General features: G+C 40.2%; 1 protein-coding gene across 1 annotated transcript in view; it reads right to left on the bottom strand.

Annotated features, from left to right (window-relative positions):
• Oca2 (OCA2 melanosomal transmembrane protein) overlaps positions 1–16,243 on the bottom strand; it is a 272,921-nt gene that overhangs the window by 81,966 nt on the left and 174,712 nt on the right. The window contains exons 22-23 of the mRNA XM_031386823.1: positions 15,788–15,881; positions 10,814–10,907 (exon numbers count right to left, since the gene is read on the bottom strand). Of these exons, the coding sequence (XP_031242683.1) occupies positions 10,814–10,907; positions 15,788–15,881 (188 nt within the window). The remainder of the gene's footprint in view (positions 1–10,813; positions 10,908–15,787; positions 15,882–16,243) is intronic.

The following is a 16,243-nucleotide window of genomic DNA, read 5'->3' as shown; positions in this document are numbered from 1 at the left end:
ATTAACTAGAATCACTATCAGGATGGCTGATCTGTAGCACTGGCTGTTCAATATATCAACTTACCCAAGTCGGATCATCCCTAAACTGAAATCTTAGCCCAAACCAGCTGGAGAGGTGTCTCATGTTCCCGTTAAGAACAGGGATATGAGGGGTGGGTGACTTTGTTTAAGAAGACCTGTTGCTCTGAGACAGCTAAGTGACACAGTAGTTAGAAGTGCTTGCCCTACCAACCTGATGAAATGAGTCCTCCACAAGCTCGATGGCACATATGCACACACATAATACTGATGATAGTGATGGTGGTAATAGTGACAATGTGGTGATGATGATGATGATGATGATGATGATGATGATGATAAATGAAATTTAAAAAACAAAACCTATCAGTTGTTCCAAGAAAACAGATGTCTACTTTTCCAGCAGGAAGAAAGCTACATGGAAAATGGCTTTCTTCTCTACCTCTTTCTTTTCTCTTCTTTATAAACAGAAAAATATATAGAAGAGACCATTTCAAATTCACATTCAAAAACCATGGGCCTTATGCATATGATCATCCCTCAGGAGGAAGGAAGGACTCTGTCTCTGCTGCTGTAAGGCTGCGCGGGGCAGTCCAAAGCTTAACCTTTAAAAAAGGACCCTGTAGTGCATTAGCATCTGCTGTGACCTTTGAGAATATATATGTGTCTAGCCCGAGGTCCCTGAAGCCGTGGCTAGGCAGGCTTTATAAATTTGCAAAGAATTCTATTCTGACAGTGTTGGTCGTTGGTCACAATAAGTAAAGCCAGGTCATCTTTAAACCAGCTTCCAGAATAGTGTTTTCTAAACACTGTTTTCTCTGGATAGATTTTCACTTTTTGCTTTGTTTTATCAGCTTGTTCATTTTTTAGAGCCTCATAAAAGTTAGTTATGCTCCAATAAATTTCAAAAGAAAAAAAATGTCTTTATAAAAACTTGCTTCCATGAAAAATTAATTTAATGTGTCTCCACATTTAAAGAGATAGCAACAAGTCTACATTATCAATTGATAAAACGGCCTCTTATAGATGTGCGTATACTGTGACTAGGAGTGAGAGCCACTCATTTTTTCCTGTAGGAAAATGCACAAGAGACTACATTTCTGCCCAGTGAAAGAATACATCAGAATAGTCTCTAGTCGTAAAATAATTCTCCTCAATGGAAAAAGGGGGTATCTTTTCCAGGAAGAAAAGCAAAGATGCTCTTGGTGGTGGTGGTGGTAGTGGAGGGGAAGTGTATGGGCATGGTAAGACAGAGGTGCAAAATGGGATTCATGATATTCCTGTATTTAAAAGAAGTAGGAGCTCTGAAAGGCACCATGAGAGTAGCCACAATAAACTCAAGCACTATGTAAAGACTTACAAAACATCTCACACTAAAGACAGAAAGACCATGAACAATTCTCAGTTCTCATCAGGACCATCTCTTCTCTCACGCACCTGCCCCAAGCTTGTGCAAACAACTATCAGAGCAAAAATAAAATAAAATAAAATAAAATAAAATACCAACAACAACAAAAATAAAACAAAGACTTAATTAAAAGAGAAAAGAAGCCATAAATGTATAACATTGAAGAAACAACAGCTAGTTCGAGGAAGGCCACTCTTAATGGAGAAACGCAGCAAATAGCATAGGATGCAGAGTCTCCACATGATATTCTGGGCAGCATCCTTGCTGGGAGAGGAGACAGAAAAGAGCAAGACAGGCTCATGCATCCATTCAGGACTGAGAGAAGGGGAAAGCAATGAGAGGAGAAAATGAAGAACACTATAAGACAAAAGAATCAAAGCATTCATGGATTAGTAAACTCTCAAAGCTATAAAGAAATAAAAGTCAGAAGACAGACATTGGAGTTTGCATCAAAGGCTAAAGACTTCTATTAAACTGTGAATAGTGGGAGTGACTCAAGCTGGTATTCTGTCTATGAAGTACAAGAATCCAAACTCAAAAAGACTATAAAAATGCACACACAAAGCACCCTACAGATGTTTCCAAAAAGCCAAATGTAAACTAAGAAAAAATACTGGACTGAAACACTCTACAGAAATGGCATATTCTCAGACACAACAGGAGGATTTGATAAATTAACTTGAATCAAACCTTAAACACTAAGAACAGAAGCAGACAAAAATACAAAGTGAGAACTCGAAGACCTAATTATGCTACCAATGAAGATTAAATGCTAAGACAAGAAGAGTAAAGTCGAGGGAAAAGGTAATAAAGGACAGTGGAGTCACAGAGAAAGCAGTCCCATGTTTTTATGAAAATTAAGTTAAATGTGAGACAATAAGACACCACTTAGAGAGAGGCAAGAGGCAGGGGATATAACAAATATTTAAAGCTATGATCTTAGAGGACTTTGTGAAACTAAAAGGAGACAAAGTCTTACATGTTAGAAAGCCCATGGGGCACCAGAGGACAGTCCAATGAAGCTGCGACTTCAAACGTAAGTTTTTACATTCTCCAGGGCTGCAGCAAAATGAACAAGCAACTTCGAGATATCACAGAAAGCATTCCCAAGCAGACTTCCCAGAAATGTGTGCTGGCTAGTGTCCATTGTCAGCCAGACAGAATCTACAATCATCTGGACAGGTGTCAGGGCACAGCTGTGAGGGTAAGAAAACACCTAAATCTAGATCCTAGGTGAAAACCAGCTGTCCTACGGGCATGCCTGTGGTGAATTTTCTTGAACAGATTGATTGAGATGGGAAGTCTACGTGGAGAGAAGCATTTCTAGTGCTGGAATCTAGAACTATTCAAAAGAGAGAAAAGGAGATGAGATGCCTATAATACCCACACACACGCGCGCACACACAAAAACACACACACACACACACACACAAAGTCTGTGTCCTTGAGCTGTGAACTGAAGTAAACCCTCTCTCCCTTAAAATGCTTTTGTCGGGGAATTTTATCACAGCAACAGGAAAAGAAACTAAGGGGAAAGGTGGTGATAACACAGCACCTTCAGAGACACAGAAGAGAAGCCAACCCTGCCATGTGGTAAGGATATCCAAAGCCAGCTTTAAATCCACAGGAACTTAAAGAATATTCTATATAGGAGCTGTTCATTATTAACCTCTTTTGTTGGGATAGAAAGATAGCTTACCAGTTAAAAGCACTGAATGTTCTTCCAGAGGACCTGGGTTCAATTCCTAGCATCCATACAAAGGCTCATAACAATCTGTAACTTCAGTTCCAGGGAATCCAATTCCCTCTTCAGTCCTCCATGGACATCAGGCACTCATGTGGTATACAAACATACATACAGATGAAAATGCCCATGTACATAAAATAAATAAATACTGTGTGACTTTTAAAAAATGTATTAACCTCATCCATCAAAAGACTAGGCAAGCCTGGGAAAAATGAGCCAGTGATGAGCATACAAGAGGATTAACTGCAGATCTCAGACAAACAAATCAAAACAATCAAGGAAAAGTAATAAGTGTATGTTCTGTCTAGAAAGGAGAAATTAAGCAAGTATATGTAGAAAGACCTAAAAAGAAAATAAACTTACAAATGGTCATATAGGTGATAACAAGAAGCCAAAGGACATCTAAGATCCTTTTGCAAAGTTTAAGTATGAAAGAAAAGTAAAAAGTAGTCAAGAGCTAGGGATAATTCCATGGTTAAGATCACTTGTGACTCTTACAGAGAACCTGGCTTTGGTTACAAGCATGGTTCACAACCATGGTTCATCACTCAAGTTCCAGAGAATACAACACCTTCTTCTGGACTCTTTGGGTACCAGGCACACAAGTAGTGATGGCTATTCATGGTTGCCAACTTGACTGTGTGTAAAATGAACAATTATCCGGAAATGGAGGGCACACCTGTGAGAGATTTTCTGCTTGGTTTGAAGTGGTGAATCAATTTCTAGTCCAGACCTTTGTGGCACGAAGACATACCTTTCATTTGGGCCATACCTTTTGGTGGACATCTATATAAGGACATAGCAGAAGAAAAATTTTGTACTTTGCCTGCTTGTCCTCACCTTGCTAGCACATCCATTCCTTCACTATCATTGGAGCCTACTTCTTTGGGATTTCAGCATATACCGAAGACCAGCTAAGACATCCAACCTTGTTTGTGGACAGAGCAACTACTAGATTACTGGACTTTCTGTTCACAGCTAGCCATTATTGGATTAGTTGGACTGTAACCTGTAAGTCATTCCAATAAATCCCCTTTTATAGTGAGAAAGAAAGAGATTCATACCATAAGTTCTGAGACTCTAGGAAACTTTGACTAATACACAAATGGTGCACATGCACATATAGAGCAAATCATTCATATACATTAAATAAATAAATGTAGTCAAAGCATTTATATCCAAAGTTCTTCCTTCACATAAACAAACTGTATATTAAGTACTAAAAAATGAAATGAAATACTTAAAGGCATATTACTAGAAGACGTACCCAACTGAGTTTTGGGGGGTTTCCCTCTTTTGTGTTATTGGGGTTTGAACCTAGGCCTTTCACGCATGCTAGATAAGAGTTCTACTTATGAGCATACTCCTATTTCTAGGTTTTTATTTTGAAACAGGATCTTACCAGGTTGCTAAGTTGTGGTTGCTCTGGACCATGGGGGCATTCAGTTTCCATGCAAGAGATCAAATGCGATTTATGAGGGGCTAATGAAGGTCAGCAGGCTCCTGGAGGTCATCTCAGCTTTCAACAGTGACTTATCATGCTCACCCCATATGATGCTGAACTGCAGGCACTCCATATGTCCTGAGAGGCTTGGACTTGTCCTACCTCCCTAAGAGACCAAGTCAATGCCTCAAAATCTTGATAAAGTTTACCTACTCAGTGAAAATAGAAAGGAAGTAGAGAAGCCTTTGAGTCCTGTGCCTGGATAACCAAAGAGAAACATTTAGGTGACAGCCTCTAGCTCTCAGAAATTAAGAGCTCAATTTAAATGAGGGGGAGTTGGTTTGTCAGGTCTAGGTCTCTATACTGTGGCTATCCATGACACTGCACACCTCAGTCCTCTTTTCTTGGCTATATTCTGTGCCTGAATTCTCCCTGATGATGGCACAAAGATAAGCTAGTAGTATGAGGCAAGCCAGCCAGCTAAGACCACTGCTGTGCTTATTATTAAAACAATTCTTCATATTTAGGATTACTCTTCTCATTATCAGCACAGGCAAAAGTGAGTCTGAACAGGAATAAATTGGTCAAGCACTAAATTTTTCACCTTGTTCCCTAGCAGCAGGATCATCAATGTGCCCAGGGTCAAGTGGGAAAATCAACAGTTAGCACATGCTGTCTTGAATAGGAGCTCCGTGACTTTTTCCCACATCTCAGGATCCCAGGAATGTCCATCAAGTTAATGTCTCAGCAAAACATACAGTATTTCTAGTTTCTCATGATCTGGGAAAATGTCTAATAAAATAAATCTCATCAAAGTTATCATTCGTTTTTATATGGATACAACTTACTATTTTTGACTATGCCCCTCAAATTTTCTGTGGTGGAAACTAAATCTCCAAATTCATATATTAAGTGTTTAGAGGTGATATCATTAGGAGTTGACTGAGTCGTGTAGATTCTACTCTCATAAATGGAGTGATCTCATGAATTAATAAATTAATGGACTGTTGATGGAATGGTTTTGTAATAAACGTTCTCTGGCAAAATTGCTCTGCCTTGTCTGTGATGCCATTTCCCATGTTATTATGTAGCAAGCAGGCTTTGCACCAGATGCCAAGCAGATGCAAGGGCAAATGTCTTAGATGTTCAGCTTCCAGATTTCAGAGCTAAACAAACCATTATTCTCTGCAAATTACCCAGTCTTAAGTATTTGTAATATTATGATATTGCGATAGAAAATAGACCATGGTGGTTGCTCTTGATTGCTAGAATGACCTAGGAAATACACCACTGGATGTGTCTGTAAGTACATTTCCGAAGAGGATTATCTGAAGATAATCCTCAAAGTGTGCAAAACCTTCCAAACCCTGGCTAATATATACGGTCTGGAGGAAAAGCAGTATCCGTGCACCTCCGTCATGTATGTCTAAGCAGATGTGTCTATCACTGATGCTGTGATCCTCTGATGACACCAGACTCTCATCTCCTCAGTCTTCTAAGGTAGATGAAACACTAGTGACTCTCCAGGGAACTTGTAGGCTTTCAGCATTAGATTAGGATGGATGAATTACTCAGCTTCATGAGCTGAGTCTCTAGTGTGTACTTTTACTCTCCAGTGTGCAGGTAGACATTGCTGAAAAACCAATGCCTATTGTGTAAGATAATCTAACATACTCTGTATATGGTTTGTTGTTTGGGGGGACTTGTTTGGAGAATTGCAAGAGTTTGGAGCTGTGGCCTAAAGATGTTCCAGAATACTCTAAGATGATTTCAATGGATCATTCTGTTGAGAATGTAAAAGTATGACGAAAGCAATACAGATATTAATAACAGTGCTCATGAGATTTAGAGGATAAGAACTCTGCTGGAAATCTTATTGCAGGTTCCTTTTTGTGTTAACCTGTAGTAGAGTCTCTGAACTGTATGTTCCAACTTGTTAAAATTTTAACAAAGTTGAATTTCAAAGCAATGGACTAATTTGTTTCCTAGAGGAAATTTCAAGACAGAGTATTCTTTGGGCTGTGGAATGGTTGCTTCTCACCAATCTTAACCAGGTTTACAATTAGAGCAAAAGTAGATCTCTTTCTTGCTCCAACAACCTTATACTCTGCTGGTATCGAAGACAGGGTTCCTAGATGGAAGAATGATATTATCGCCACTAAATTGAACACTAGTACTTCCCCATGGTTACTTTAGATTCTTTATGTCCATGAGTCAACAAGATAAAGTAGGAGTTATAGTAAGTCCAGGTGTGTGATTGATTCAGATGGCCTGTGGGAAATTGGACTTCTATCACACAAGTGAAGATTATATAGGGAATACAATTTATAGATCATTTCTTTTTTTCTTTTATTTTCCTTTGTTGTTATTGTTGTTTGTTTGTTTTTTTCAAGATAGGGTTTCTCTGTGTAACTGTCCTAATTGTCCCAGAACTTTCTTTATAAACCAAGTTAGTCTTGAACTCATCAAAATCACAGAGATCCAACTGTCTCTGCCTCCAGACTGCTGGGATTAAAGCTGTCCATGACCACACTTGGCTTTTTAAAATTATTTATATTTAGTTCATGTGCATTGGTGTTTTGTCTGCATGTTTGCCTATGTGAGGGTGTTGGATCTCTTGGAACTTGAGTTACAGACAGTTGTGAGCTCCTATATGAGTGCTGGGAATTGAACCCAGGTAGGTCCTCTGGAAGAGCAGCCAGTGTTCTTAACCACTGAGCCATTTCACTAACCCTATAGGGCATTTCTTAATATTCCTGTGATTTGTAGTTAAGTGCAATAGAAAGCAACCCAACTCAGGATGAAAAAGGACCATGAAAGCTATGAGTGTTTTGCTTCCTTTTTGTTAAGAATGTTTTTCTAGGGAGGACAGATGGCTCAGAGGTTAAGAGTACTCCGTTCCCAACCTTCACAACTTCAGTTCCAGGAGATCGTATGCCCTATGCTGATCTCCTTAAGTACTAGGCACCCTTGTGTTGCACATATACACATGCAGGCAAAACATTCACATACACATACATTTAAAGAAGGGTGTGTTTGTGTGTGTGTGTGTGTGTGTATTCATGTTTTCTTTACCCTCTATTATTTTCCATGTAACATAACATCAACTGACTATCATCATTTCAGTATTATTTAAATTATGTTATTGTGTTTAAGTTATGAGATATCCAAAGAGTCAGTATTTTTCAAGAAACTTTGTCATATATTCTGTGGAAAGAACTAGTGAATTCTCAGTTATGTAGGAGATACTTATATGATCTGAGGAAAAGTTGTTTCTTTGCCACTATCATACGTTAGAGGACTTAAGGAAATGTGATTGAACTTTATTATCAATTTGACTGGATTTAAGATTGCATAAGAGTGACAGCTCAGGGTATGCCTCTGAGGTAATTTCCAAAGAGGATTACCTGAAGGGGTCCACCACAGTGGCCTGTCCCCCTAGCCCACACTTATATAAAGGGATCCAAGGAAAAAGAAGTTGCCTGTCGCTCTGCCTTCACTTCTTCCTAAGCAAGTATATCTGCAGACACCAGCTTCCTTTGCCTTCTGATAAAAGTTGAATACCAGTGACCCTCCAGGAATCCTCTAGGCCTTCAGTGCCAGGTTGGAACTTCAAAGGCATCCATCTCATGGGCTAACCATTGTTTGACTGCTTGGCACCTAGTCTGTAAATTAATCTGATCCTCCAGAGAGCCTTGCATATTAATAGACTAAGACACCATTTAGTCCTCAAGTATGTGTAATAGCCATCTTGCCCAAGCTCAGACCTGGCAAGCAGCACCTTGCAGAGGAACAACTTTCTAGGGTAGGAATGGCTGCCTCTGAGAGCCATAGTCTCTCTGCCACTTAGCACAATTTAACGTTAAAATCCTTCACATAAAGATTGGCAGAAGCCCATTCCTGTGCATATATCAAGTTACGGTTTCATGATTCGACATGAAATAAAGCTCATTTTGGCAGGACCATATCACACCGTCCTCTTGATTCCATTTTTCTCCCTCTGGACTTGAAAAGTAGCTCTGGGTCACATAAACAGGCACACAGGCAACCAAGACCATAGAAGGAACCTAGCCTCTCTGGAACAGATTTTCTTTTGTAGATATCAGCTGTGCTCCCAACAACACTGAACCCATTTCTGTGCAGTGCTCCTGTGAGGTGCTCACACATGAAATCATTCCATGCTGCCTTAGGCATGATAAGCTTGGACCCCATTTTTAGTATTATTCCTGAATCCTTCCTAGCATTTTTTTTTCTTTTTTGTACTAATTGGCTTAAGTTTTTTTTATATAATGTATTTTGATCATATTCCTCCCCTCCTTTGCTCTTTTTTTGAGTTAATTTTATTTTACTTTTTATTAGATATTTTCTTTATTTACATTTCAAATGATAGCTCCTCTCCTGGTTACCCCTCCGAAAACAAAAACAAAAACAAAAAAAACAAACCTTGTTTCCTCCTCCCTCCCCCTGCTCACCAATCCACCCTCTCCCACTTCCTGGCCCTGGCATTCCCCTACACTGGAGCATAGAACCTTCACAGGACCAAGGGCTTCTCCTCCCATTGATAACCGACTAGGCCATCCTCTGCTATAAATATGCTACTAGAGACATTAGTCCCACCATGTGTACTCTTTGGTTGGTGGTTTAGTCCCTGGGAGCTCTGAGGGTACTAGTTAGTTCATACTGATTTTAGTCCTAAGGGGCTGCAAACCCTTCAGTTTCTTGGGTCCTTTCTCTAACTCCTTCACTGGGGACCCTGTGCTCAGTCCAATGGATGGCTGTGAGCCTATACTTCTGTATTAGTCAAGCACTGTCAGAGACTCTCAGGAGACAGCTATATCAGGCTTCTGTCATCCAGCACTTGCTGACATTCACAATAGTGTCTGGGTTTGATGGTTGAATATGGAAAGGATTCCCAGGTGGAACAGTCTCTGGATTGTCCTTTCAGTCTCTACTCCATAGTTTGTCTCTGCAACTCCTTCCATGGGTATTTTGTTTCCCCTTCTAAGAAGGAACGAAGCATCCACACTCTGGTCTTCCTTCTTCTTGAGTTTCTTGTGGTTTGTGGATTGTATTTTGGGTATTCTGAGCTTCTGGGCTAATATCCACTTATCAGAGAGTGCATACCATATGTGTTCTTTTGTGATTGGGTTACCTCACTCAGGATGATATTCTCCAGCTCCATCCATTTACCTAAGAATTTCATAAACTCATTGTTTTTAATAGCTGAGTAGTACTCCACTGTGTAGATGGATACATTTTCTGTATCCATTCCTCTGTTGAGGGACATCTGGGTTCTTTCCAGTTTCTGGCTAGTATAAATAAGGCTGCTATGAACATGGTGGAGCATGTGTCTTTATTACATGTTGGAGCATCTTCTTTAACAAGAGATCTAAAATCATCCAGTGGAAAAAAGACAGCATTTTCAACAAATAGTGCTGGCTCAACTGGCGTTAGCAAGTAGAAGAATGCAAATCAATTCACTCCTATCTCCTTGTACAAAGCTCAAGTCCAAGTGGATCAAGGACCTCCACATAAAACCAGATACACTGAAACTAATAGAAAAGAAAGTGTGGAAGAGCCTGGAGACATGGGCACAGGGGAAATTTTCCTGAACAGAACACTAATAGCTCATGCTCTAAGATCAGGAATTGACAAATGGGACCACATAAAACTGCAAAGCTTCTGTAAGGCAAAGGACACTGTTAATAGGACAAAACGGCAACCAACAGATTGGGAAAAGATCTTTACCAAACCTATATCCAATAGAGGGCTAATATCCAATATATAAAAGAACTCAAGAAGTTAGACTCCAAAGAATCAAATAACCCTATTAAAAATGGGGTACAGAGCTAAACAAAGCATCTTTTTTCTATGCACTTGCCACCTTAAAGATCAGTTACCATTAAGATTTCAAAACAGAAAAACATGAAGTGTCCACCAAGCTTACAAATGTTTCTTAGCCACTGACTCAACTCAGCTCATTGAGAGTATGATGACGCTAATCTAGGCTGTGCCACTCTTTCTTAGCAACAAATGTGCCTTGATCTGAGCTCATCTCACCTGTACCAAAGTCTGTAATTGCCAAATGACAAATATCCAAGTGTTCAGCAGCATGCTTTGTTTTTAATTAAATAAGTTAAAGAACCTAATCCTTAAAGATACATCTTAAATGATTATTTTTTAATATTTAAAGTACCTGAAAAATTCCATGAAAGAGAATCCATACCCATGCTGCTCGGCAATTCCTGCACAAACAACATTTGCAGATGCTCCAATCAGTGTACCGTTACCTGGAATCAGAAATTAAAAAGTAAAGTAACATCCCAGCTCATCTTGGAAGCTGGTTTCTGCTCCGTTCTTCTGTTCAGAGGCTGTGATGTGATGAGTACAGTCACCAACAAAGCCAATGCTTTGCAAATGTCTGGAAACAAAACATATTGCCAACCAGAAAAGGAATTATCTGTCTGTAAATTACATTATTCCTTCACAGACAACTATCACGGCTCTATATGATGCTAAGGAGAATTGAGAGTGTCCCTGTTGGAATCAAGTAACATGTATGCTTTAGAAAAAAGTGCAAGCAAAGCTAGGAACCATGGGTGGCAATATGTGTCCTTTTAAAACAGTGAAATGAAACCTCAGACATGAACCATGGGACTCTAGGCTCAAACATTTCCTAGGAAATTCTTTCTGCAGATGAAGAAGGTTGGAAACACTACATGACACAATGGCATGGCCTAGTTTTGTTCATTGATGGGCATTTTCTTCACATAAATGGTTTCTTAAATAAGCCTTTTTGTGTGCACACTTTTTTCACAAAAGGACATGCTGTGCACACAGAAACATAGGCCAGTCCTCACAGTTTGGATAAAGAATACAACCAAGGCTATCCAATCAGATTACTCATTCCAATCCTTCTTCTCCCCCTTCCCCACAGCTATTAGTTCATGAAAAATGTACACAGCCAAGTCCATGAGCCTCTTCTTTCTCCCTAATTGGAGCCATCAGTATTCAAGTGCACAATACAAGCTCCCCCAACTTAGCATCAGTGCATAAGCAGTAGAGAAAAAGACTCATTCCCTTGAGGCTTAGTGAGTGGATAATGCTGCCCTAGAGTTGCTACAGTGTGTATGTGGAAGAAAATGATGCTTCTGAGACTGGAAACATAAGAACAGAACAGAGAGAAAGAAGAATTCCAGTGTCCTCATGAAGAAAACAATGGGAAGGAAGTTGAAAAGCTTGTTGGGGTATCAAGTGTGAGGAATGATAAGCCCTGAACATAAATCCAGACTTCTGACTAAAGAGCAGTGGTTCTCAACCTGTGGGTCACATTTGAGGGTTGAATGGCTCTTTCACAGAGGTTGCCTAAGACCATCAGAAAACACAAATATTTACACTACAATACATAACAGTAGCAAAACTACCATTATGAAGCAGCGATGAAAATTTATGGTTGGATGTCACCATCACATGAGGAACTAAAGGCTCACAGTATTAGGAAGGTTGAGAACCACTGTGCTAGACCAAAATCAAAGGGGAGCTTAAGGGTGTCTAGAACTCTCTATGGATAGACAAAGAACATCTGAACAGTCTGGAACAGATAGCAACATACAAAACCATACATGGTTTTGTTGCCCTAAACCACCTCCCATGATATTATTCTTAGATGTATCCAATCTCTCATCTGTCTGTCTGTCTGTCTGGTTCTGTTCTGAACCTAGAGGCTTGACAAATAAGACTCTGCATCCTTGACAAATGTGATTAGTGTCTTAATGTCAATCTTCCAGCACCCAAAACCACCTGGGTGATTAGGCTTCTGGATGTGTGTGGGAAATTACGCTGATTGTTAACTAAGTCCTGCCCACTATGGGTATCACCATTCCCTGGCTGGGATCCTGGGCTATGTACTTAGAAAGAAAGCTGAGCATTGCAATCATTGCTCTCTGCTTCCTGATTGCCAATGGAATCTGGCCAGATGCTGTTGCTGTGTCTTTTAGTTTCTATTGCTGTGATGAAGGACCATGACCAAAAGGAAGTTTGGAAGGAGAAGGGTTTATTTGGCTTACACCTCCATACTAAAGAAAGTCAGGGAAGGAACCTAGAGGCAGAAGCTGATGCAGAAACCAAGGATACTGCTTACTGGCTTGCTCCCTATATCTTGCTCAGCCTGCTTTCTTATAGAACTAGGGGGTGGCACCACCCATAATGGGCTACATCTTTCCCCATCAATCACTACTTAGGAAAATGGCCTTGCATTTGGGACATAGATGTTTAGAAATTAGATGTCATCTGGAGGGTGTTTCCTTTGATGAGTATAAAGTATCCTTCCCCATATCTTTTGATTACTTTTGGTTGAAAAATATATTTTATTACATATTAGAATGGCTACTCAAACTTGTTTCTTGGGTCCATTTGCTTGGAAAACCTTTTTTCAGCCCTTTACTCTGCAGTAGTATTTATCTTTATTGCTGAGTTGTATCCCTTGTGTGCAGCAAAATGATGGATCCAGTTTATGTATCTACTCGGTTAGCCTTTTGGTGTTGAGAGATATTCATGACCAATGGTTGTTAATTCCTGTCATTTTAATGTTGGTGTACATGTGTGTGTCTATGTGTGTTTGTGTATGTGTGTGTGTGTGCGCGTGTGTGTGTGTGTGTGTGTGTGTGTGTGTGTGTGTGTGTGTAAGAGTTGGAGGAAGAACTAAGGGACCCTGAGGGAATAGGGACTCCATAAGAGTCAACTAACCTGAACCACTGGGGTCTCCCAGAGACTGAACCACCAACCAAAGAGCATATATGAGCTGTACCTAGCCCTCCCCCACATACATATATCAGATGTGCAGCTTGGTCTTCATATGAGTCCAAAACAACTGAAGTGGGGACTGTTTCTGACTCTATTCCCTCCCTATAGGTCCTGTTCCCTTAACTGGGTTGCCTTATCTTGCCTCAGTGGGAGAAGATATGCCTAGTCCTGCAGTGACTTGATGTGCCAGGGTGGGTTAGTATCCAGGGAATCCTCCTCATACTCACAGGAGAGGGGGAGTAGACTGGGGGAGTGACTGGGGGAGGAGACTGAAGTGGGGGAGCTGCAAAGGTATGTTAAGCAAATAAATAAATAAATAAATAAATAAATAAATAAATAAATAAATAAATGGTGGGAAAAGAAGAAAACAAAAAGAAACTCTCCTACAGGCTCTCCTACAGTCCTATCTTTTGGAAGCATTTTCTTAGGTGAGGCAGCCTCGTCACTGATGACTTTAGCCTATGTCATGTTGCCATAAAACAAGCCAGCACATTCTGCAAGTTCCTGCTACTTCGATTCCCTGGCCTGGTAGACTATATCTTTAACTGTGAACAAGAATAAACCTTTCTTATATTAAGTTGTCTTTGTCAGGGAATTTATCACAGCAACAGAAAAAGAAGCCAAGACAGTCAGATGAGTAAAATACGTTTTAGTTTCAAACTATCTCCTCAATGTTCCCTAGTCCATGAGAGATGGGTACCAGCAGAACTTGTGTTCAGTTAACACCTAGCACAAGTAAGTCTTTAGTGTGCCAGGAATAAGTACCTTCCAAGGCCAGAGGGATTTTTTAAAAGTTCTCAATGCTGATAAAACTTTATTGGTTAGTAATACTACATACCTGCTTCCGAAATGTGCTTAGTGTCTAGCCTACATTTGCTTATTTCTATAATAGGTCAACGTTAGTGTCTCTCCTGGAGACTGCCTCCATGTTTAACCTTCACAAACTAGCCTAGGGGGCCTCTTGCCCTTTAAAATCCTGCTCAAAACCCCCTCTCTTCAGATCATATTCTCTGCCTACTCTCTCCCTCCATCGAAATCTTTCTCTGGCATTCTCTATGTGCTCAGGAAAAACCATGGGAGAATGTACCCATTGCTGTAATCTTAGGTCAAATGATTGGCTCTCCCCCATAGAGCACAATACCAGGTTACTATAGTAGGTAGTTCATACATTTGAAGTTTTAAAAATTCTATTTAAGGAATGAATTTGCAGATGTCCTTGGATCTTATTTGAATTGCTTTATCTATGAAAGAAATGGTGTTGCCGTTTTCCGGAGCTGTTTCTCAGATGGAAAAAAAAATGTAAGCATTCTGCATCTTTATATGAATTTCAGCCCCAGTCACAGCATCAGATAAGTTAGTTGTCTCCTGAAGTCACAGATGCCTCACCAGCTGATGTTAATCCCCCTTCACAAATGAGCAGATAAATGAACCAGAAAGTTATCGATTCAGTAGTCAGCGAAGTCAAAGAACACAGAAAGTTGGATTATCTGGAGGCAATAAGAATGTTAAATATATCTGGTGTGTTTATCTAAGATTCTCCACAATCCAACTGTGTCCCCACAGGTGATTAAGCTGTCTAAATATAAAAAGGACTCTAGCTTGACTCCCCTCCAGACAGCTCCATCCAAAGCCCTCGTGTATTAACCAGGGGTCAATTTCGTCTGACAATCTCTACCTAATGCCTGTGTATTGCTTCTGAATGGGGGAGCCCAGAGAGGAGAGAGAATGTCTGTTGCAGATTCTTACTTGGACAGGGTGGGAACGCATTAGCTTTGAACTATCAACAGTAACTGTCATCACATCATGGGCTCTGCAGAGTGAGAAGTAGGGAGAAAGCGAAATTATGAGTGACTATATTGTTGATGTAGCAAAGCCTTCCTCTGATCTGGGTGTGAGTGAAGACAGTGCGTAAAGCAATGTCTGCTATAGCTTTCTCCCCCTGTCTGTTTTCAGCCTGAAGACTGCGCCTCTACAGAGACAGCTCCTACAGAGATTAGCTAAGCCTGTCTTCTTGGTCAGATGTATGAAATAACCTCACCCCCCTGTTCAACTGCATATAATAAACTCTGAGCTTCCCAGCGATCCTAGAATACCTGATCCCAGTTTTCCCATATGTCCATGGTTTTGCCATTTCTTTGTTTCCCCTTGTGGCAGTGATGAGCTTTCTGGGAGCCAAGCCATGAACAGTCATGACCAAAATGAGGGGCTTTGCAGAGAAACTGAGGAGTTCTGGCTGTTCAAAATTTGAATGCAGGAGGTCACCAGGGTTCTCCTCCATTTACTTTGGATCTGTTAACTACTAAATCTTGCTTTGTCTAGACAACAGGGTCAGTATGTGGTCTTCCAAAATGTAGTCAGCTACTCTTACCTCCCAGGCAGGCACCAAGGGCCAGGGCATACATGAGAGGCAGTGCAGGCAAACTAATTTCAGGGTCTTGACTCAGGTTCAGGAGTACAGGAATCTGTGGAAGAAATAAGTATTATGGACACATGTCATAAAAAATTATAAGAGCTACCCACTGTGACTGACTTACAAAACCTAAAGAACCTTGTTTTAGGAGAGCTCAGCAGTTAAACACACTGGCTACTCTTGCAAATGACTAAGTTCAATCCCCAGTACCCATGTGGAGCCTTACAACCATCCTCTTAAGGGTCTGCCCTCTGAGGGTAAAATACAGACATAAATGTAGGCAAAATGCCTTTCACATAAAAGAAAATTAAAAGGAAAGAATTTTAAGAGCTTTATGTCATTATTGTTATGGTATTATCAACATTATTATTATTGTGAGCATGTGAGTATGTGTGTGTGTGTGTGTGTGTGTGT

The sequence above is a fragment of the Mastomys coucha genome, unplaced genomic scaffold (genome assembly GCF_008632895.1).
Source record: "Mastomys coucha isolate ucsf_1 unplaced genomic scaffold, UCSF_Mcou_1 pScaffold21, whole genome shotgun sequence".
Taxonomy (NCBI): Eukaryota; Metazoa; Chordata; class Mammalia; order Rodentia; family Muridae; genus Mastomys; species Mastomys coucha.
The sequence above is the reverse complement of the archived record's forward strand: the minus strand, read 5'-3'. Positions and strand labels throughout refer to the sequence as shown.